We start from the raw sequence: 21,684 nt of genomic DNA on the forward strand, positions 1-21,684 counted from the left end.
AACCCTAACCTTACTAGTCCCCTCACTTGAGCTCAACCATCTCCCTACCTAAACTTAACCTACTGTAGACCCCCTAAGTCATCTCTTACGCCCCACTCAAACGTTCACACGAACCCTAACCATTCGGCCTCCCTATCTAAAACTTAACCAAGACCCCCTCCCCACACACACGTCCTGTTGCACACTCTCTCCACTCTGAATGATCCTTGACCTCCAGGTACAGCCAAAGTCCACAGGAGCCTGGATCCGATGGAGGATCTGAAAGAGAGAAAAAACACATACAAAACATTAGTCATATATTGAGAATACATTGTCTTATCGTTTATTCTTTCTCACTGTATATAATAATGTTGTATGTCCTTTCAAGGCGAAGAGCACACTATAGGCCCGTGCAATGGAAGCCAAAAAGGCCGCTAAAACACGAAATTATACCACTACTTAACTCAACCCTATACCTAATCCTGCACGACGATCCTAAACCTAAACCTCCTCTCCTCTGCGTTGAAGGGAACTAGCCTTTACCCATACAGAATCATACCCCACATTACCACAAAGCAATCCACCTACCTCATAAAAGTGCTAAGCCAATGTAGAACTGAGTTGTACTTCCGTCCGGGCTGACCCGGGCTGTGACGTAGGAGAGATTCCACAGTGCCCACTGTCGTAGGCGATGAGAGCTCGAGTATAAATGGGGCACCGGGATCCGACAGTCGGCACTCTCTCAGTCGCTCCGACTCGGGAACCAGACCATCAGCGGAGATAGCAGGCTTACTTCACCGTTGCAGGCTAACTCGCTTTCGACTTTGGTTTAGGATGGAAACCCCTACGACTCGGAGCAGACGACGCTCCATCATACGCAGCTGCAAAAGTAAGTTTCTCTCCTCCTGCTTACATTGTGCATAATGTAAAGACGGGAATTGTATTGCTTAGACTTTCAAATAAGATTATTCATAGCCTTCCTTGATTGTGTTTCAGTGAACGGACGAGAATTTGCAATGACAAGTTAGCGTCTGTAATGTTCTTATGTTTGATGTGCGCGTTTGGAGTTGATAGCTTGTATTAAGGTTATAATTCACTAAATGGTAAATGGTCTGCACTTATATAGCGCTTTTCCACCTTAGCGGCACTCAAAGCGCTTTACAGTGGCCTCTCATTCACCCATTCAGACACACATTCACACACACATAAACACACACCAATGGCGGTAGCAATTTGGGGTTAGGTGTCTTGCTCAAGGACACTTCGACATGTGGACAGTCGGAGCTGGGATTCGAACCTTCCATCATTGAACGACCCGCTCTACCAACTGAGCTACAGCCGCCCCGGCAGAAGATTTATTACAATCATTTCGCCACGGTGTTGTGCGTAATTGCTTACGCAGATGGGTTGAGGCATAATCCAGTAGTTTTACGCACAAACGTGGCTGCAGTGCTGTGGCTTAAACCCATTAAACCGACCATCTGCGTCATGCTTTGTTATCATACGACAAAATCTGGATGCGGCATCTTTAATGTATATTATGTTTGTGGTCTAAACCGAACCGAAAAATCGACCAATAATGCAATAAAAAGTTAATTACAAGAAAGTCTCCAATTGCATTATATGGGCAAATCATGACGATATCAGGACTTAAACTATTACCACAAAGCATTTCCACTTTCTGCATAATAAGAATCTGTATATGGCTTGAAACTGAGGGTAGCAATTTTGATCTGCGGGATAGCAGCACCGGTGCCTAACCGTTTCAGCACCACGGCCTTTGGACAGCTCCAGACAGGCCCTCGATCTGCCCGCAATATGACTCAATCACCCCCCCCCCCCTCTCTCTCCCAGGCGGTCTCTCCCTCTGGCTGGTGGTGTGGTTGGTCCTAGGAAAGCCCAGTCCGGCTCAGGCGTGCCCGCACCTGTGCGTGTGCTACCCGACGCCGATGACCGTGAGCTGCCAGGCGCAGAACTTCACGCTCGTGCCCGCGGGAGTGCCCTACGACTCGCAGCGCGTGTTCCTGCAGAACAACAGGATTACGGAGCTCAGAGTCGGCTCGTTCGGCTTCGGAACTCAGGTGAGAGAATCATACAGGAAATGTTGATGAGAGAAACTATGGATAAATCGTATATTTTTGTGAGTCAGAAGACAAACAGTTCTGTCTTTCTTCCGTGACATGTTCTCTGTTTTTCCGTGTTGAATGTATGTTAATCGGCTACATTCGCCATATACTGCCATTAAAAAGAACATGTATCGGCATGCCTCTATGGACATAAGCATGAAATATTCAGCATTGTTCTCCCTCCCTCTGTCCAGGTTCTGTGGCTGTTCTCCAACAACATCACGTGGATCGAGGCCGGCGCCTTCAGCGAGCTGAGGGACCTGGAGGAGCTGGACCTGGGAGACAACCCCCACCTGCACCGCCTGGAGGGAGGCGCCTTCCGGGGCCTGGAGAAGCTCCAGAGTCTCCACATGCACCGCTGCAAGCTCAACGCCCTGCCCCACGACATCTTCCACAAGCTCTACAGCCTGCACTTCCTCTACCTGCAGGTAGGGACACACACATGCACACACACATACAGAAGCACACACACACATAGGAACACATTTACTGTATACACACTCCAAGGTTATAATAGTTTTGCTTTTTTATTTTTATATCGTTTTAACTTTCAGTTTAGTTTTAATTAGTTTTTAACTAACCTAACCTAACCTAACCTGACCTAACCTAACCTAACCTAACCTAACCTAACCTAACCTAACCTAACCTAACCTAACCTAACCTTACCTAACCTAACCTAACCTAACCTAACCTAACCTAACCTAACCTGACATAACCTAACCTGACCTGACCTGACCTAACCTAACCTAACCTAACCTAACCTAACCTAACCTAACCTAACCTAACCTAACCTGACCTGACCTGACCTGACCTGACCTGACCTGACCTAACCATGACCTAACCCTAACCTAACCTGACCTCTCTGTCTCTCTCCACAGGAGAACCAGCTCCACTTCCTGCAGGACGACCTCTTCTCCGACCTCATCAACCTGAGCCAGCTCTTCCTGCACGGCAACCGCATCCGCACGCTCTCTGAGAATGTGTTCCACGGCCTGGTCAACCTGGACCGCCTCCTGCTCCACGACAACCGCGTGCGGCAGGTCCACCGGCGGGCGTTCCGCGATCTGGGCCGCCTCACCATGCTCTTCCTGTTCAACAACTCCCTGGCGGAGCTGCCGGGCCAGGCGCTGCGCGACGCCCAGGGCATGGAGTTCCTCCGCCTCAACGGCAACCCCTGGTCGTGCGGCTGCGAGGCCCGCGGCCTGTGGGAGTGGTTCCGCGGCGCCCGCGTCTCCTCGTCCGAGCTGCTGTGCGCCTCGCCGTCCACCCGCCGCGGCACCGACCTGCGCTTCCTGCGCGAGATGGACTTCGCCGTCTGCCCGCTGCCCGACCCGGGCTCCATCGCCGGCTCCACCACCACCACCTTCAGCACCAAGACCCGCTGGTGGTTCTCCAAGAACCGGCCGCAGTCCGCCACCAAAGGCGTGTTCGAGAAGAGCTCCGAGACCGTCAAGGCGTCGCCGTACGGCGGCAAGAACCCGTCCACCTCCGTCTCGTCCGTCAAGTACGAGCTGGGCGAGGAGGAGATGGCGCTGCCCAAGCTGGACGCCGAGGAGTACTGGGCCAACTACGGCAACGAAGACGCCGGGGAAACGCTGCGCTGCTTCGAGCTCGAGTGCTCGCCCGACTTCGACCTCCTGCCCCCCTCGTCCTCCGCCCCCCGCCCCCCCCCCCTCCTCGCCCTCAGCGCTCTCTCCGTCTCCCTCAGTCTACACCTTCTGTTCGGCTGAGCTTGTTGATCGTCAGCTACCACCATCTGCTACTGTTAAGGCAGAGAGGACCACCCACCCTTGTTGAAAACTCTGCCCCCCCCCTTTGCCAAAATGCTGATCGCCTCTTATCTCCAACGAGCATAAGAGCACAGCTATGGAGATTGGGGGGAGGGGGAGGTTAGACGGATAGTTCTTTCTAACACGCACAGGGCTACGTACACACCGCTAGGCTGTTATCTGCTAGCAGCTAGGGCTATAGACTACAACAGGTGCAGGTGCTTAACTATGACCCCTGACATCACAAGGGTCAGGGTTACAAGGCCGGTGTTGTCATGACATCCACAGCCAATACCAGTGCTACTACTTCTACTACTATTACTGTTGTGAATGATTCTCTCAATGTTGACACTTAACACCTAACTACTTAACTAACAGTGTTGCTAATATGTCATACAGTACATCCAACTAGCTGATAACGACAATAACAACTGTTGGCAGCAGTGCTACTGTTACAGTTACAATGATAGCTACACCACAGCCATACAGTAACTACTACTGTTACGTAAACAACTATCTATGTAAATAGGTTTGTTTACATGTTTGTTTATATTTGCGTGTGCATTTGTCCGTCATAAGGATTCCATTTTGGCAGATTCTTTCTATAGAAAGAGTGAAGGAGAGAATTTCTACAGGGCAGAGCACAGAATAATGCACTGAAGGGATTGGTGGACGCGATGGAGAGCAGCACAGCCATGAAGAGAGTTATATGCTCACAGCAGAGAGAGAGAGAGAGAGAGAGAGAATAAGAGAGAGAGAGAGAGAGAGAGGAGAGATAAAGATGCACTGAGCAGGGAGAGGACAGAGAAAAAATGAGTTAAAAAAAATAAACCTAGAGAAGGAATGTAAGATGACAAGAAGACAAGTGGAGGAAGAGAAATGTACAGGTGGAGAGAGAGAAAGCAGAAGGGAGAGGGTTGTATCTACAGAAACTAGAGTAAAGAGATCACCCCAGAGATAGAGGGCAAGGACAGGGCAGGCACAAGAGAATGTGAGAGACTGAGAGAGAAAAGAGAGCGAGCGAAACGACAGTGCTGGCCCTAGAAACAGTGACAAGAGGAGCGACGAGTAATAAACCCACAGCACTTATCCTTGTTTCTTTAGCTGTCCAATCACAATCATCTATTATTCTTCACTTCCTGTAAAAATGACATCATTATATCATCACAGAAGCCACAGGAAAAGGATGCTTCCTGATTGGTTCTGTCACAGGCTCTGATTGGTTGTGACCATTTGTTATGTCATTTGCTGTTGACAGAATGTGAGACCATGAATGAGCAGTTTGGATAAAAATGATGAATATTATCAATAATGTTGTGAGACTTTTCTTTGGGGCCAGTTGTCAATCACATCAATGTGACAAAACCACGACACAGCAGATATGGGTTGTTTATCTTATCAATATAATTACACTCGTTCATTTCCACTCCCCACCCCTCAGCCCTCCCCAAATCTCCAGACTCCTCCCACTCCTACCCCTCAGCCCTCCCCAAATCTCCAGACTCCTCCCACTCCTACCCCTCAGCCCTCCCCAAATCTCCAGACTCCTCCCACTCCTACCCCTCAGCCCTCCCCAAATCTCCAGACTCCTCCCACTCCCCACCCCTCAGCCCTCCCCAAATCTCCAGACTCCTCCCACTCCTACCCCTCAGCCCTCCCCAAATCTCCAGACTCCTCCCACTCCCCACCCCTCAGCCCTCCCCAAATCTCCAGACTCCTCCCACTCCTACCCCTCAGCCCTCCCCAAATCTCCAGACTCCTCCCACTCCCCACCCCTCAGCCCTCCCCAAATCTCCAGACTCCTCCCACTCCTCACCCCTCAGCCCTCCCCAAATTTCCAGACTCCTCCCACTCCTACCCCTCAGCCCTCCCCAAATCTCAAATTTGTGTAAAAGCATACAATTTGGCCCAGATGTAGCATTCTTTAATGGCAAAATCAAACATGGCTACTGTAGATGAGCTCCAAATGCAAACTTGGTGTCTATGTTTTTCGACCATTAGTTACACGTTGGAATGCTTATCTTTACGATTGGTTTTGTCTGGACACCTAATTGACCTACATTTTGACATGTTGGGCAAACTTGTCATTTTTTGGGCTAAATTGTCTATTTTATGCTTTTTGAGCATTAGAGCCATGTAGAAATACTCTATACTATTTATGATTGAATCTATCTAGAGCACTCTAATTTGTACTCCAATATGGCCTCTATCCAGATTGTGTGTAGGATTGTTGACTCTTGTAGAGTTAAGATCAAGCCAAAAACCCACCGTATGTTCAAGAGCCGTTCCACAAGTGCTGATATTTAGTATAACAGCACTGAGTCTTGCGGCCTCAGTGCGAAATGACAGCCGTGCTAACAGAACTCCCTCTCGCGTGATATTGCTTAACTATATCAGAATTAGAATCAGAAATGCTTATTGCCAGGCAACAAATGGCTGCTATGAATTTGTCTTGGCATTACAACAACAGCAGCAAGAACATAATTTAATAGCAATACATACAGATAAATACTGCACAAGACACATACAGACTCATACTGTACCCCGCATTATCACAAAACAACAATCCACATACCACATTAAAGTGCTCAGATATGTAGAAGTGAGTAGTAGGTGTAGGAGCTGAATTTGTTTGTCTTGTGTTTAATGTTTTGTCCAGTGTCGCCCCCTACAGGTGATGAAAATGCCTGGAAATGGAAAAACAATAGGGAGTGATTTTGCCATTTCCATGGAGGCAGGTGTACTTGTCTGACTCGCAGCCATCAGATCAGCCATCATAATCCCAAAAAGACATCCAAGTCCAAGCTGTTTCTTACAATTAATTTGGGATTTATTTACAAAAATAAATTAAACAAACAAATGAGATTTTCTGAATGGGCTCAGGGCTGTGGCTGAGGTCAATGACGGTATCACCACACCCGCCTTTCCCCCTCATACGCAGTGCACCCCAATTTATCAATGGCAGGCATCTTCATCAGACGACACTGGACAAAACATTAAACACAAGACAAACAAATTCAGCTCCTACAGTAGGCCCTACTTATTTCCATGGTGGGGGGGGGGGGGGGTAAGATGGATTTGCTCAGTCCTATTGATTTAACAGGGTGAGTGCTTCTGAGCACATCCATCTTACGATAGAAGCTGCTGACGTGACGAGTGTTTATCGTTTATTTCCTAATCACACAACCAGATTACTCAAGTATTGTCATCTCGACCGTCATTGTTGGTGCAGGCACCCTGGCGTCCACGTATCCAGGTGCGAGGTACTCCGGCTCAATGGCGTTAGCCACGCCCCTACATGACTTTCTGCAGCCGCAGCGGAGGAGATAAGCGTTCCGATGCGTTTCTAATGGTCAAAAAACGTCAAATAAAACACCAAGCCCAAACCTTTTCGGGACGGCGGCCATATTGGATTCGGCTTGGGCGCCCTCGCTAAATCATTAGAGCGTGCCCTGGGTTGATTGTATATGTGGGACAAATTAAGTGCTTTTGAAAATCTCCCTAAGTCTCTCCACTCTCTGGCCTGACTGGCGTCTGTAGGGAGCTCTGAGACTGACAGAGAGGCGGGATGACTAAAGCATGACTAACACATGACTGAACCGGACCGGACTCCAAAAATCACCACGGGTTCATCTGGACTGATTAACCGGGCCTGCTGTTGTTCCGGTGGCGCCACGGGACCCTCACAGACATCTGTGCTTGGGAGACGAAAGAATGAATGAATGAACGGAGGGAGGGTTGGATGGAGGGATGGAGGGAGGGATGGAGGGAGGGATGGATAGAGGGATGGAGGGAGGGATGGATGGAGGGATGGAGGGTGGGATGGAACGCAGCCCGGCAGAGAAGCGGCCACCTGAGGTGTCAAGGCGGCTTGATGACGGACAGACAGACAGGCAGACAGGCAGAAGATAGGCAGGCAGACAGACAAAGAGAAAGTGTGAGAGAGAGAGAGAGAGAGAGAGAGAGAGTGAGAGACAAGTCTGATTGATGGACTGCCAGGGTGACGTCAATGTGGAATTGACCAAAAATAGGCTTCTTCTTCTTTCCGTCTCATCTTCCGCCCTCCTTAAACACCCCTCCCTCTCTCCCTCCCTCCATCTCTCCCTCCTTTCCTCCCTCCCCACTCTGTCAGAGTTTCCACACGGCTTCGAGGGATGGGTAGGCATGATGACACCTCCCTGATGACACCCTTCTTTGATTCTCTCCTCTCCATCCTTTCTCTCCTCTTCCTGTCTTTTATTCGCCTGGTCACCTTTTCGCCTGCCTCCCCATCCTCCTATAGAGAGAGAGAGAGAGGGAAAGGGAGAGAGAGAAGGAGGGACGGATTGAAAGATAGATGGAGTGGGAAGGAGAGGGAGAGAGTGTGAATGTTCTTTGTCATGTTTCGCTGCCGGCGAGGAAGAGAGATCAAGGGCAAAATCTGAGAGGGTAGGTGGAAAACAGCGAGGCATTTACACACGCACACACACACACCCATACAGTACACACACATACAGTACTGTACACACACACACACACACACACACACACACACACATAGAAAGTACTCATGAAAGAGATTGAGCCCTGCCTCACTATGTCCTTGCACAGCCTGGTGTCACTTGGCAGACTTCAGAATTCAACGTTTGTCCATCGCCTCCAAATGTCATTTCTAGACGGCATCATACAGTTATAACGTATAATTTATAGTTATAATTTACGACATGGAAAGGTCACAGAGACACAGGGTTTGGACTGGCATAAGGCTCTCGACCTAACGAATGCAGCAATACTAAACATGCCCTGCTCACATGCACACGCACAGAGCCACAAACTCCATTCATGGGCGGAGGTCTGTGCTCTCCGAGCACCATGTCTAGTTATTAATCGTATTCAGTCAGAGCTTTTCAGTATCAGTGGATCAACAACAGGCAGTTCACTAAAAGAGAAAAGACTTCAGACGGTCGTTCATACTGAACTTTGCCTTCTGTGTAAATGTTTACCGTGAGACAGTGAGGTCAAACTGAGCCTCTGTTCTTCGGTGGCCATGACAGTGAGGTCAAACTGAGCCTCTGTTCTTCGGTGGCCATGACAGTGAGGTCAAACTGAGCCTCTGTTCTTCGGTGGCCATGACAGTGAGGTCAAACTGAGCCTCTGTTCTTCGGTGGCCATGACAGTGAGGTCAAACTGAGCCTCTGTTCTTCGGTGGCCATGACAGTGAGGTCAAACTTGAGCCTCTGGCTGCGTTCCGATTCGCATACTACCCTACTATATAGTATGCCAAATCAGAATGTAGTATGTCCCAATACATAGTATGCCACATGCAGTATGGCACAAATACCAGGATGTCCTACTACATCCGGTCGTATTTTGCAGTATGCAAGCCAGCCGGCTTTTCTGGCTATTCTGACCCACAATCCTGTGCGCAGCGGAAATGTGTGTCACATGTGCGAGTCGTGACAGCTGTAGACGAATGTCGCGTTATGGACAGCGACGGATGTGGGCAAATTTCAAGGCGCAATGTTATGACAAGGTAGTATGTCCCAATTGGATTCCTACTGCTTGCGTACGTACTTTCTAAGGGCAGCTGTAGTAGGTACTGGTAGTAAGAACGCAACCTCTGTTCTTCGGTGGCCATGACAGTGAGGTCAAACTTGAGCCTCAGTTCTTCAGTGGCCATGACAGTGAGGTCAAGCTCAGACAACCAGTGCCCACAATACCATTTTACACTGTCTGTGTATTGCTACTGTAATGTGTGGTTGTTATAGAATGGGTGGATGAGTGTGTGTGTGTGTGTGTGTGTGTGTGTGCGCGCGCGTGTGTGTGTGTACTGAAAAGAGCATTAATTATCTGCCTGTCTGTGGGATTGACTCGAATCTGCTGTCAAATCTCTTTATTATAAAAGATGAGTTGAAGACAACGTGTGATCATGAATAAATGAATACCTAAAAAAACTAGTTTGCGTGGGTATTTCATTTTAAGCTTTGGCTATCATCCAGAAAGCCATAGTACACAATGATGAACACACACACACACACACACACACACACACACACACACACACACACACACACACACACACACACACATACACACACACACACACACACACACACATCCACCCATTCTATAACAACCACGCATTACAGTAGCAATACACAAGTGTCCACCGGGCAAATGTTCATTTATGTCAACAGTAACCAACAGCAACAAACAAGAAAGACAAAGACGTAGCCAGAGATTAAACCATGAACACTGAACACTTATATATGCAGCTCAGCTCGGCTCAATACAGAGACCAGTGCTGACAGCCACAGTATTGACAAGGTCAACGGGACGTGACTGGGCATGACACAAACCCTCTTTCTCTCTCCTCTCTCTCCTCTCTTTCTCACTGTTTTTTTCTCTCCACTCTCTCTTTCTCTCTCCTCTCTCTCTTTCTCTCCTCTCTGGCTCTCTCTCTACTCCCTCTCCTCTCTCTCTCCACTCTCTCTTTCTTTCTCCCCTCTGTCTCTCTCTCTCTCTCTCCACTCTCTCTTTCTTTCTCCTCTCTGTCTCTCTCTCTCTCTCCTCTCTCTCAGTGGTGATTGGACAGATGGTGATTGTTGAAAGAGCAGCCCAGTGTGAGGATATCAGCCTCTGCCAGCGGGAAGCGCCAGCACCAGCCAGCAACACTATCTGTTGGAGGTTTGACACCTGCGCTCGCGTCGCACGTTGACGTCACAGCCTCTCTGTGTTGGCCTGGCTCCAGTCCCTGAATCTCTCTGTGTTGGCCTGGCTCCAGTCCCTGAATCTCTCTGTGTTGGCCTGGCTCCAGTCCCTGAATCTCTCTGTGTTGGCCTGGCTCCTGCCCCTGAATCGACATTTTCCGAATGTGTTCTTGTAGTATATTTTTTATACTGTATTATACTGTATTACATCAATCATTTGTATTACTCTCATGTAGTAATCATTTTATTAAAAATAATAAACTTCACTTTAGGTGGAACTGTGTTAACTTAAGGAGTTTAACAGGTCAGTTACAACAGATGTCCTGTCTCTGAGTCAGCGTGACCTACAGTTCACCTCTAGAGTGAGTAGCCTACAGATGTAACATGATCCCAGGATGGACCCAAAACAGCCCCATTGTCCGAGGAAGGGGGGCAAGAGCTCAGCTGATGCAAAGACCAGCTGACACCTTGACCAGTCAGAACATTAGTGACCGTTTGTGACCATGTTTATATCCCTTGTATGTAAATGTGTTTGTCATGTGATACCTGGACTGAAGCCAGGATATAAGCTTGCCACCTCGTAAGAGAAAGTAGTAATGCCGAAGATTTGCCCCCGTGTAAAAGGCTTGTTCAATAAATTGATGATAAGACGTTTTTGGCCTCCTTGAAGTTCTGTTCCACACGAAGATTGATGCTTTTGAAATACACTGCAATCTCTCGGCTGGAATTCCAACCAGGCTAATCAGCGTAGTTTGAATGCCCGTCGTGATTGGTTAGGGGGTGAGCTAATCGCCAAAGACTCCTTCGGCAACGCCCGTCTCGGAAAACGGCTGCAATGGGAGCCTGTTCAGACTGAATACTGAGGTGAAATGGCGGCTCAGTCTGTCAGGCTATGTCTGTGAGGTTCCAGGCTGTCTGTGAGGTTCCAGGCTTTGTCTGTAAGGTTCCAGGCTGTCTGTGAGGTTCCAGGCTATGTATGTGAGGTTCCAGGCTGTCTGTGAGGTTCCAGGCTGTCTGTGAGGTTCCAGGCTGTCTGTGAGGTTCCAGGCTATGTCTGTGAGATTCCAGGTTATGTCTGTGAGGTTCCAGGCTGTCTGTGAGGTTCCAGGTTATGTCTGTGAGGTTCCAGGCTGTCTGTGAGGTTCCAGGTTATGTCTGTGAGGTTCCAGGCTGTCTGTAAGGTTCCAGGCTGTCTGTGAGGTTCCAGGCTATGTCTGTGAGGTTCCAGGCTGTCTGTGAGGTTCCAGGCTGTCTGTAAGGTTCCAGGCTGTCTGTGAGGTTCCAGGCTATGTCTGTGAGGTTCCAGGCTGTCTGTGAGGTTCCAGGCTGTCTGTGAGATTCCAGGCTGTCTGTGAGGTTCCAGGCTGTCTGTGAGGTTCCAGGTTATGTCTGTGAGGTTCCAGGCTGTCTGTGAGGTTCCAGGCTGTGTCTGTGAGGTTCCAGGCTATGTCTGTGAGGTTCCAGGCTGTCTGTGAGGTTCCAGGCTGTCTGTGAGGTTCCAGGCTATGTCTGTGAGGTTCCAGGCTGTCTGTGAGGTTCCAGGCTGTCTGTAAGGTTCCAGGCTGTCTGTGAGGTTCCAGGCTCTCTGTGAGGTTCCAGGCTGTGTCTGTGAGGTTCCAGGCTGTCTGTGATGTTCCAGGCTGTCTGTGAGGTTCCAGGCTGTGTCTGTGAGGTTCCAGGCTGTCTGTGAGGTTCCAGGTTATGTCTGTGAGGTTCCAGGCTGTCTGTGAGGTTCCAGGCTGTCTGTGAGGTTCCAGGCTGTCTGTGAGGTTCCAGGCTCTCTGTGAGGTTCCAGGCTGTGTCTGTGAGGTTCCAGGCTATGTCTGTGAGGTTCCAGGCTGTCTGTGAGGTTCCAGGCTGTCTGTGAGGTTCCAGGTTATGTCTGTGAGGTTCCAGGCTGTCTGTGAGGTTCCAGGCTATATCTGTGAGGTTCCAGGCTGTCTGTGAGATTCCAGGCTGTCTGTGAGGTTCCAGGCTGTCTGTGAGGTTCCAGGCTGTCTGTGAGGTTCCAGGCTGTCTGTGAGGTTCCAGGCTGTCTGTGAGGTTCCAGGCTGTCTGTGAGGTTCCAGGCTGTGTCTGTGAGGTTCCAGGCTGTCTGTGAGGTTCCAGGTTATGTCTGTGAGGTTCCAGGCTGTCTGTGAGGTTCCAGGCTGTCTGTGAGGTTCCAGGCTGTCTGTGAGGTTCCAGGCTGCCTGTGAGGTTCCAGGCTATGTCTGTGAGGTTCCAGGCTGTCTGTGAGGTTCCAGGCTGTCTGTGAGGTTCCAGGTTATGTCTGTGAGGTTCCAGGCTGTCTGTGAGGTTCCAGGCTGTCTGTGAGGTTCCAGGTTATGTCTGTGAGGTTCCAGGCTGTCTGTGAGGTTCCAGGCTATGTCTGTGAGGTTCCAGGCTGTCTGTGAGGTTCCAGGCTATGTCTGTGAGGTTCCAGGCTGTCTGTGAGGTTCCAGGCTATGTCTGTGAGGTTCCAGGCTGTCTGTGAGGTCCCAGGCTGTCTGTGAGGTTCCAGCGTGTCTGTGAGGTTCCAGGCTGTCTGTGAGGTTCCAGCGTGTCTGTGAGGTTCCAGGTTATGTCTGTGAGGTTCCAGCGTGTCTGTGAGGTTCCAGGCTGTCTGTGAGGTTCCAGGCTGTGTCTGTGAGGTTCCAGGCTGTGTCTGTGAGGTTCCAGGTTATGTCTGTGAGGTTCCAGGCTGTGTCTGTGAGGTTCCAGGCTGTCTGTGAGGTTCCAGGCTGTCTGTGAGGTTCCAGGCTGTGTCTGTGAGGTTCCAGGCTGTCTGTGATGTTCCAGGCTGTCTGTGAGGTTCCAGGCTGTCTGTGAGGTTCCAGGCTGTCTGTGAGGTTCCAGGTTATGTCTGTGAGGTTCCAGGCTGTCTGTGAGGTTCCAGGCTGTCTGTGAGGTTCCAGGCTGTCTGTGAGGTTCCAGGCTGCCTGTGAGGTTCCAGGCTGTCTGTGAGGTTCCAGGCTGTCTGCGAGGTTCCAGGTTATGTCTGTGAGGTTCCAGGCTGTGTCTGTAAGGTTCCAGGCTGTCTGTGAGGTTCCAGGCTGTCTGTGAGGTTCCAGGCTGTCTGTGAGGTTCCAGGCTATGTCTGTGAGGTTCCAGGCTGTCTGTGAGGTTCCAGGCTGTCTGTGAGGTTCCAGGCTGTCTGTGAGGTTCCAGGCTGTCTGTGAGGTTCCAGGCTATGTCTGTGAGGTTCCAGGCTGTCTGTGAGGTTCCAGGCTGTCTGTGAGGTTCCAGGCTGTCTGTGAGGTTCCAGGCTGTCTGTGAGGTTCCAGGCTGTCTGTGAGGTTCCAGGCTGTCTGTGAGGTTCCAGGCTGTCTGTGAGGTTCCAGGCTGTCTGTGAGGTTCCAGGCTGTCTGTGAGGTGTCAGGTGAGGCTCCAAACCCCAACACCACACCAAACTGCACTGTCACACCGGGCCATTTTAACCTGGTGAAACGGAGTTAATCCGGTCACGCCTATAGGAGCTGAGACTGAGAACCCATACCAACTGAATCAGGCTGGGTCATTATGCAACCGGCTGATACTTGAGATTGAGCCCTGCCTCACTACAGAATGTGCTTGCAGTATATTTTCAAGAGCTTTTCTGTATCAGTGGATCAACAACAGAGTGTCAGAGTGTTTGCGTTCTGCGTGAATGTTGATTGTGAGAGTGCCTCTGTGTTCTTCGGTGGCCATGACAGTGAGGTCACGTTCAGACAGCCAAAGTGCCCCGTAATATCATTTTACCATGTCTGTGTATTGCTAATGCCTGGAGCCCTCCTTTGTACCCCCCCACTGCCTCTATATACTGTCCAATACTTAGAGTATGTTTCATTTATGTGGAACCATTGAAGCAGATTGAAAATGAAAAACTGAGGTGAATCAACTCACAACTACAGTGCCCACAATTCTCCATCTTGACAGTCAAATCCAGCAGTGGATTACTGCATTTCTGGCCACATAGACTAAACTGTCTGACTTAGATCGCCATTTCTTAAACAAAAGCTTCCCGTATCTAAATTTGGAATAGACGCAAACATCATGGAGTGGGCCTACCTGTACGTCCAAGGGTTCCGATTGGACGAGATCCATTTTCAACGTCAGCAGACTCTGTGACGCAGCCGCATGTTACGGAACGTGCTGCGTATGGTTTCGATTGGACGGCATCCACGTCAATCAACGGGTGAGACACAATGGAGACGATTTATGAGATGGACGCGGGGCTCCTGGGAGACTGTTTGTGGAGTCTATGAATATTCATGAGTTTCAGCTGTGTTCGAGGAGAGGGGAAGAAAAGAGAGAGAGGGGAGAGAGAGAGGGGGATAGGGAGAGAGAGGACAGAGAGAGGGAAGGGAGAGAGAAGTGAGGGAGTGAGGAGGGGGGAGTGGGTGTGTCTCTAGGAGTCATTTAGCTACATTTAGCTACTGTGCGTCAATAGAGAGTTGTCGCAGCTCTCCTCAACAGTCATTCAAGACCGTACACGCGCACGCACACACACATACACACACACACACACACACACACACACACACACACACACACACACAAACATTTTTGTATACATATTCCAGGGTACGTTTTCCACATTTCAACTTAGCATTGCCGTCGAAGATCAGCTTTCTCTTCGATGTTCTCCCTCTTCCAATAGCGTATTCTCTCCCTTTCAGTCTCATTTTCACACATCCCTCTCTCTCAGACGTCACCAGCTCTCCTCTCCTCCTCCTGGCTGCACACCTTTCCCATCTCCGCCTCAAACACACACTCTCTCCAGGTTTCCTCACAGGCAAACGTGCAAAACATTCCCCTTTCTTTCTTTCTTTCTTTCTTTCTTTCTTTCTTTCTTTCTTTCTTTCTTTCTTTCTTTCTTTCTTTCTTTCTTTCTTTCTTTCTTTTCTTTCTTTCTTTCTTTCTTTCTTTCTTTCTTTCTTTCTTTCTTTCTTTCTTTCTTTCCTTCCTGCCTGCCTGCCTGCCTGCCTGCCTGCCTGCCTGCCTGCCTGCCTGCCTGCCTTCCTTCCTTCCTTCCTTCCTTCCTATCATCCTTGTCTCTGTCTGTCTCTATGTGCTTACTAATAACCTGGGTTTGGCTCTTTATTTTGTCAGGGTTCATCTTCCTGTCTTTACCCCTCTACTCAGCCCTTAGGGCTACCATTACGCTCTCGGTAATGACAGAGAATAGAACGCCTTTGATTTCGTTAACCTTTATTATGGCCTCTCATTCACCAATAGCGGCAGCAGCCATGCAAGGTGCTAGCCTGCTCATTGGGAGCAATTTGGGGTTCAGTGTCCAAGGACACTTACATGTTCACAGGAGGAGGCATGATTCGAACCGCCGACCCTATGATCATTGGACAACCTGCTCTACAACTGAGCCACAGCCGCCCCCAAACATGATATCAGCTCGAAATTTCCAACCAGTAAAAGTGCAGGGAAGCCATATAATCCTGTTTCAATTAAAACAATTACAAGTATCAATTGAGTTTGTTTCTATAGATTTCACCATGCCTTTAAATTCATTTAGAGTGACGAGATCCTAGAGTTCAATTTCATTTTGCAGGATATTCCATCAGATGGTGCAAAAAAATATAGGCCTTCTTTCCCAACTCAGTCTGAACTCTAGGAACAGTCATAGTGTGCTGAGACCAAAGCCCATAATTACCAAGTTTATTGGTTACATCTGTTGTATTTTTAGCTTGCTATTTTTGTTTTAGCTTGTTACCATAGATGACCGATCTGTGTAGAGAACCAGGTCTGGGTTATCCAGGGGCATGCTTTTTGCCATCTCGGTCTGTTCCAGGGCCTGGATTACTTCTGCACAATCGTGGAGACTGTCGCCTGTTTCGTCAGTTGGAGCTACCGTCGCAGATGGGTTGGATGGTGCAGCTCGTTCAAGCACAATGCCAGGGGCTTCTAGGACCACCAGCCATTTTACCCATTGGGAAGCGGTGACCTGGGATGCTCGGTACATGCAGGGCATGTGGGCATCTGACAATCAGTGTCTGGTCCAGGGCTGCGTTTCCCAGAGGCATCGTAGCGCTACGGTGAACGCCGTAGGTAAGATGAACGTAGCGCTACGATGCCTCTAGGAAACTCAGCCCAGGACTAAGCTGGACACACTCTGAACCGCAAGGTAAAGACACACACTCACATATCCACAGCATTCAAAAACGGGTGAGAGAGAGGGAGCGAGAGACAGAGAGAGAGGAACAGAGAGAAAGAGAAGGTGAGGGATAAACAGAGAGAGAGAGAGAGAGAGAGAGAGAGAGAGAGGGGGCCCATGAGAGGGTGAGAGAGAGAGAGGGGGGGGGGGGGGCAGCAGAAAGAAGTGTGATGTTTGAGTCACGTACTTGGATCGTTCTGTTGCCGAGAACATTTGGAGGGATTATGAGCGTTCTCACATGCACACGCAGGCACACACACCAGCGCCCGTTGGCAGGCTTCGCTGCCGTCAGGACCCCTCGAGTGTGGCTTGCTGGGAGACGGACACCAGTCATCACATCACTGTCGCACAAAAGGGGACACGCACGCGTGCAACCTTAGCGCTAGGTTTACACACACACACACACACACACACATGCACTCACACAGCCAGGCAGCCCCCCACACACACGTGCACACACACACACACACGTACACACACACACACACACACACATAAAAGGGACAGGAGGGAAGGGACATGAGAGGTCAGGACAGGAAAGAGAGGAAAGAAGAGAGGAGAGCAGAGGAAAAGAGGGGAGAGGAGAGGAAAGGAGAGAGGAGGAGAGGAGAGGGGGACAAGGGGTGTGAGAGGAGGAGGGGAGAGGACAGGAGAGGGGAGGAGAGGAGAGGGGGGCATGGGGTGTGAGAGGAGGAGGGGAGAGGAGGAGAGGACAGGGGAGTGCCAGTCTGACACTACAGTAGGTGGGACTCGGAAATAGGACAGGCTTGTCATAGTGAGAATGAATAAAACATGAATGAAAAACTCTTCTTTCCATCTCTCCCTCCTCTGACTCCCTTCTATTTCTGGCATATCTTGTGTGACTCAACCCCCCCCCCCCCCCCCCCACACACACACAAACACTTTTCGCTCCGATCGGACTTCTGTCCTATTTTCATTCTTTCTCTCTCTTTCTTTGTCTTTTTCTCTCTCTTCAAGTCCAAGTGTCTGTGTCCATAATGTACAGCTTACAGCCAATCCTGCCTCAAATGTCACCCTCTCCCCTCCTCCCTCCCTCCTCTTTCCCTTTCCCCCTCCCTCGTTCTCTTCTCTCTCCCTTCCTCCCTCTGTCCTTCATCCCTCTCTTCCGCTTCCCTAATTGTGTTATGTGTAGTCTATCATGCCCTTTGTTTATTATTGTTATTACCTCCGCCCCAGCGACAGCGCAGGGCGAGAGGTAATGTTTTCGGTGGTGTGTGTACGTCCGTCCGTCCGTATGTACGTAGTAGTGTTGCACGGTATACCGAAATTCTGTACTTTTTAAATACCTTTTTGTTAAAAGCGGTCGGGTACTTATTGTAGGTCAAATGTGTATCTTGTGAGAGTGATGGACAGGATATTTGCCTGGTTGACCACACAGGAAAGGAGAGGAGATGAGAGAAGAGGAGAGAAGAGGGGAGATGAGAAGAGAGTAGAGGGGGCAGGATGTGTGAAGGGAGGAGGAGGGAGGAGGAGAGGAGGAGAGGACAGGAGAGTGCCAGTCTGACACCTTGGGTGGGACTCGGAAATAGGACAGGCTTGTCATAGCGAGAATGAAAAACCCTCTCTCCCTCCTCTGCCCCCCTTCTATTTCTGGCATATCTTGTGTGACTCTCATCTCTCTCCTATCACACTTCTTCCCTCCTATTTTCACTTTCTCTCTCTCTCTCTCTCTCTCTTCAAGTCCACGTGTCTTTGTCCATAATGTACAGATTACAGCCAGTCCCTCATGTCATCATCAATGTGAAGTCAACAGTCAAGATCAAATTGTTATCTCAAACACATCTAAGCCCACCTAGGCCATAACAACCCCAACTAAGCCAAAACTGCAGTTATTAAACTTGTGCATTTTGTGAAGTTAAAATTGTTTTGAAGGCAAAGTGACATTTTGCAGGAGATGTGCCATTTTGTGTGTTTTAAAGTTTGTGTGTAACGTTTTGAGGAAATTAGGTTTTCTTTCAGAAAACGTGTTTAAATAACTGAGAAAAACTTTTAATCACTTCTTAGCCTCTCAACTGATTTCTGTGACAACTAAGTATTTCATTTCATTCCCTTCACAGCACAGAAACTGCCAGAATGTCCTCCAACTAAATAAGGACAAAACTGAAATAATTATCTTATCATTGGCAAAAAAGAAAGGCTAAAAATGAACTCAAACCTTGACCCCTGTCTCCACTAGACAAGTCAATAACACAACCAGCCTACTATCACCATAAAAACATAGCAAGACTTGGACTTGATATATCCAGCCATGATAACTAACAGGCAACATTAGTCAGGTTTCAAGTTGCATGTCTTTTTCCATGATGTATCTTCATCCATTTAACTTATGCATTAGTCATTCAAATAAACTGAACTGAACCAAAACGGAACAAAATCTCTCCTTTCCTCCTTGTCTCGCCCCCGGCTCCAATTTTATCGCTTCATTTTCGTCATTTCCGTCATGCGACAGTTGTGGCGGTGTCCTTTCAGAGGACACAATGCCAAAAGCCACTGTCATCATCATCACCCCGCCCCCCCATTCTCTCTCTCTAAATAAAGCTTGTGACTGATCACCACACCGTAGACATGTCTGTCAAGGCTTATATGGCTCTGTCTAGCATGTCCTTTGGTCCATTCTGATCTCAACAGATCGCAGCAAAGATGTCCACCCCTACATGAGTCATGCCACGGCTGTGCGCAACTCATCTGTCAGTCAGCTAGTCTGGAGTTGCTGCTGTCTGTCTGTCTCTCTCTCTCCAACTCGTCTACTCTATAATGTCAGATTATGAAGGTGGTGTACTGTCTACAGTGTCCAAGATTATCCCGACAGCCAGCCAGTGTATGAAGTTGATATTTGGCAGGTGTATGTCAGCGTTCTAGAATGTTCAGTGTCGCCCGTGACGTTTGGATCAGCGGCTCTCGGCGGGCACAGTCCGCTAAAAAGTAGTTCTGCGGGGCAGGATACGCTCCCCGTGCAGTGCTACGGCCAACCCAAGACCCATGATACCAAAGGGGCCGATTACAGTGCTACCAGCTAGCAAGCTGCAGATAGCCTGCCGTTAGCATTGTAGCTTACCGTAGGACTAAAGAAAGGTCAAAGTACCTGACCAACAAAATATGTTTGATACAGTGTTTCCCCTCGGATGGCAACAGAGGTGATGAACATGCCGTTGCAGCCGTTGCATGAAACCGGTTGGCTTCCCACCGATCTAGCAGTGAGTAAAATCAACCAAGAGGATCATTACATTCCCCCTCGGCCTACAGAACGTAGCTGTCTGCTTTCGTGCAGTTTGGAGTCGATTGCTGTCACTATAGGCCTGGAGAATAACCGCCTGTTGACCTATAGACCACATTTTCAAATCCCCAAACTGGGCCCTTAAGTGTACCCGCACGCTCATGCACATGCGCTTATGCTGTACATGCACCACAGGCATTTTCACCAGGATGGGGGACAATTCTTTCAGTGCTCAGCGCACGTTCTGTAGTTACTAGCCTTGTGAGACCATCCTGATCTCACGGGCTCACATTCTGTTTCTCACACATCAGTCTGGCCAAGCTTAGTCTCTCTCCAGACTCGAATACTAAGTTGAATCGCTGCGCTCCGCATACTACATTACATAATAGAGTCTGTGCCACTTCGCCGCCCAAGCTGGTGTTCTGAGGGTGCATCGACGGGTCAAAATTGAAAGAGTGACAGGTCATTGCAGCAAATGAGAGATGCTAACCCAGATTAGATGGGCGGGGCATATCTGTGGGTGGGAGTGCCTGATCACGAAAGTCGTTACTGATTGGTGTCGCCGGAAGCTGCATGATGTGTCCCAGACCCATAGAGAGATCTGCAGCATACAGTAACATAGTTAGTGCAGCTTACGTAGTGTATCAGCAAAAGAACTCTCATGGGCCTGGCATTGAGACTAGGCCAAGCTCAACATAAATCTGTGTGTGCCATCAGCGTCCTAGGAGGTGATAAACAGATGGCTCATCCAATCGCCCGCCAAGTATTATTGAAAGTGCCCGCCCTTTTCCATGCAGTGTCCCATGACGACTTCCCAGATGGTTCTGTGTAACAAACCATCTGGCGCGTCAGGTTACCTAGTGACTGCACCTTTCAACACCATGGACAACGCCTCAGCAAATGAAAAGTTATGTTTTGTCTCCAAAAACCCACCAAATCACATTAATTTGAAAACATATAACACTACTAAACACAAGGATTGCACTGGTGTAATGTAACATATGTATTGATTGTCAGATATCTTTCAAAAACACACGTGGCTGTGTGGTATTTCTTGAAGGGGGTGGGAGGATGGGGGTTATACTTGCTTTTAAACAAGACACTATACCTGTCTCAACTGTCTTAAAGGGGCCATGCCATCAAAAATGCAGATAGATGGACGGACAGATGGATGGATGGATGGAGGGATGGATGGATGGATGGATGGATGGATGGATGGATGACAGTGATAGATAGATAGATATTCCGGTGGATTACCAGGGAGGAGGTGATGGCGCTCATGGTGGGTCCCATGCGCGTCTTGATGCTCATCAGATGGATGGATACATGGATAGATAGATAGACAGACAGACAGACAGACAGACAGACAGACAGACAGACAGACAGACAGACAGACAGACAGATAGATAGATAGATAGATAGATAGATAGATAGATAGATAGATAGATAGATAGATAGATAGATAGATAGATAGATAGATAGATAGATAGGACAGACAAGTACAAAACAAACTAGCCGACAGATTTGGGCCTTTCTATCGAATTTATGTTCCTATAGCACCGACTGCTGCATGGAAATAGTATTGCAACATGATTATGTCACCTCTCCTGACTCATGACAAGGGCCTGGATGAGCACCTGTGCCGTTTCGTCAGTGAGAAAAGGGCGAATCCTCCTGATGTTGTAGAGCAGGAACCTGCAAGAGCGTGTGACAGATGTGATATGTGCGGAGAATGACAGTTGGTCGTCCAGGATCA

General features: G+C 49.0%; 1 protein-coding gene across 1 annotated transcript; it reads left to right on the forward strand.

Annotated features, from left to right (window-relative positions):
* Positions 1 to 725: 725 nt before the first annotated feature.
* LOC311322497 (reticulon-4 receptor-like 2) lies at positions 726 to 3,835 on the forward strand (the record flags this gene model as incomplete). Its single annotated transcript, XM_084454570.1, has 4 exons — positions 726 to 868; positions 1,834 to 2,060; positions 2,300 to 2,533; positions 2,984 to 3,835. The coding sequence occupies exons 1-4, from the start codon at positions 814 to 816 to the stop codon at positions 3,833 to 3,835; spliced, it is 1,368 nt and encodes a 455-aa protein (XP_084310696.1). The 5' UTR covers positions 726 to 813.
* Between the last annotated feature and the right edge of the window lie 17,849 nt (positions 3,836 to 21,684).

The sequence above is a fragment of the Borostomias antarcticus genome (genome assembly GCF_949987555.1).
Source record: "Borostomias antarcticus genome assembly, chromosome: 20".
NCBI lineage: Eukaryota > Metazoa > Chordata > Actinopteri > Stomiiformes > Stomiidae > Borostomias > Borostomias antarcticus.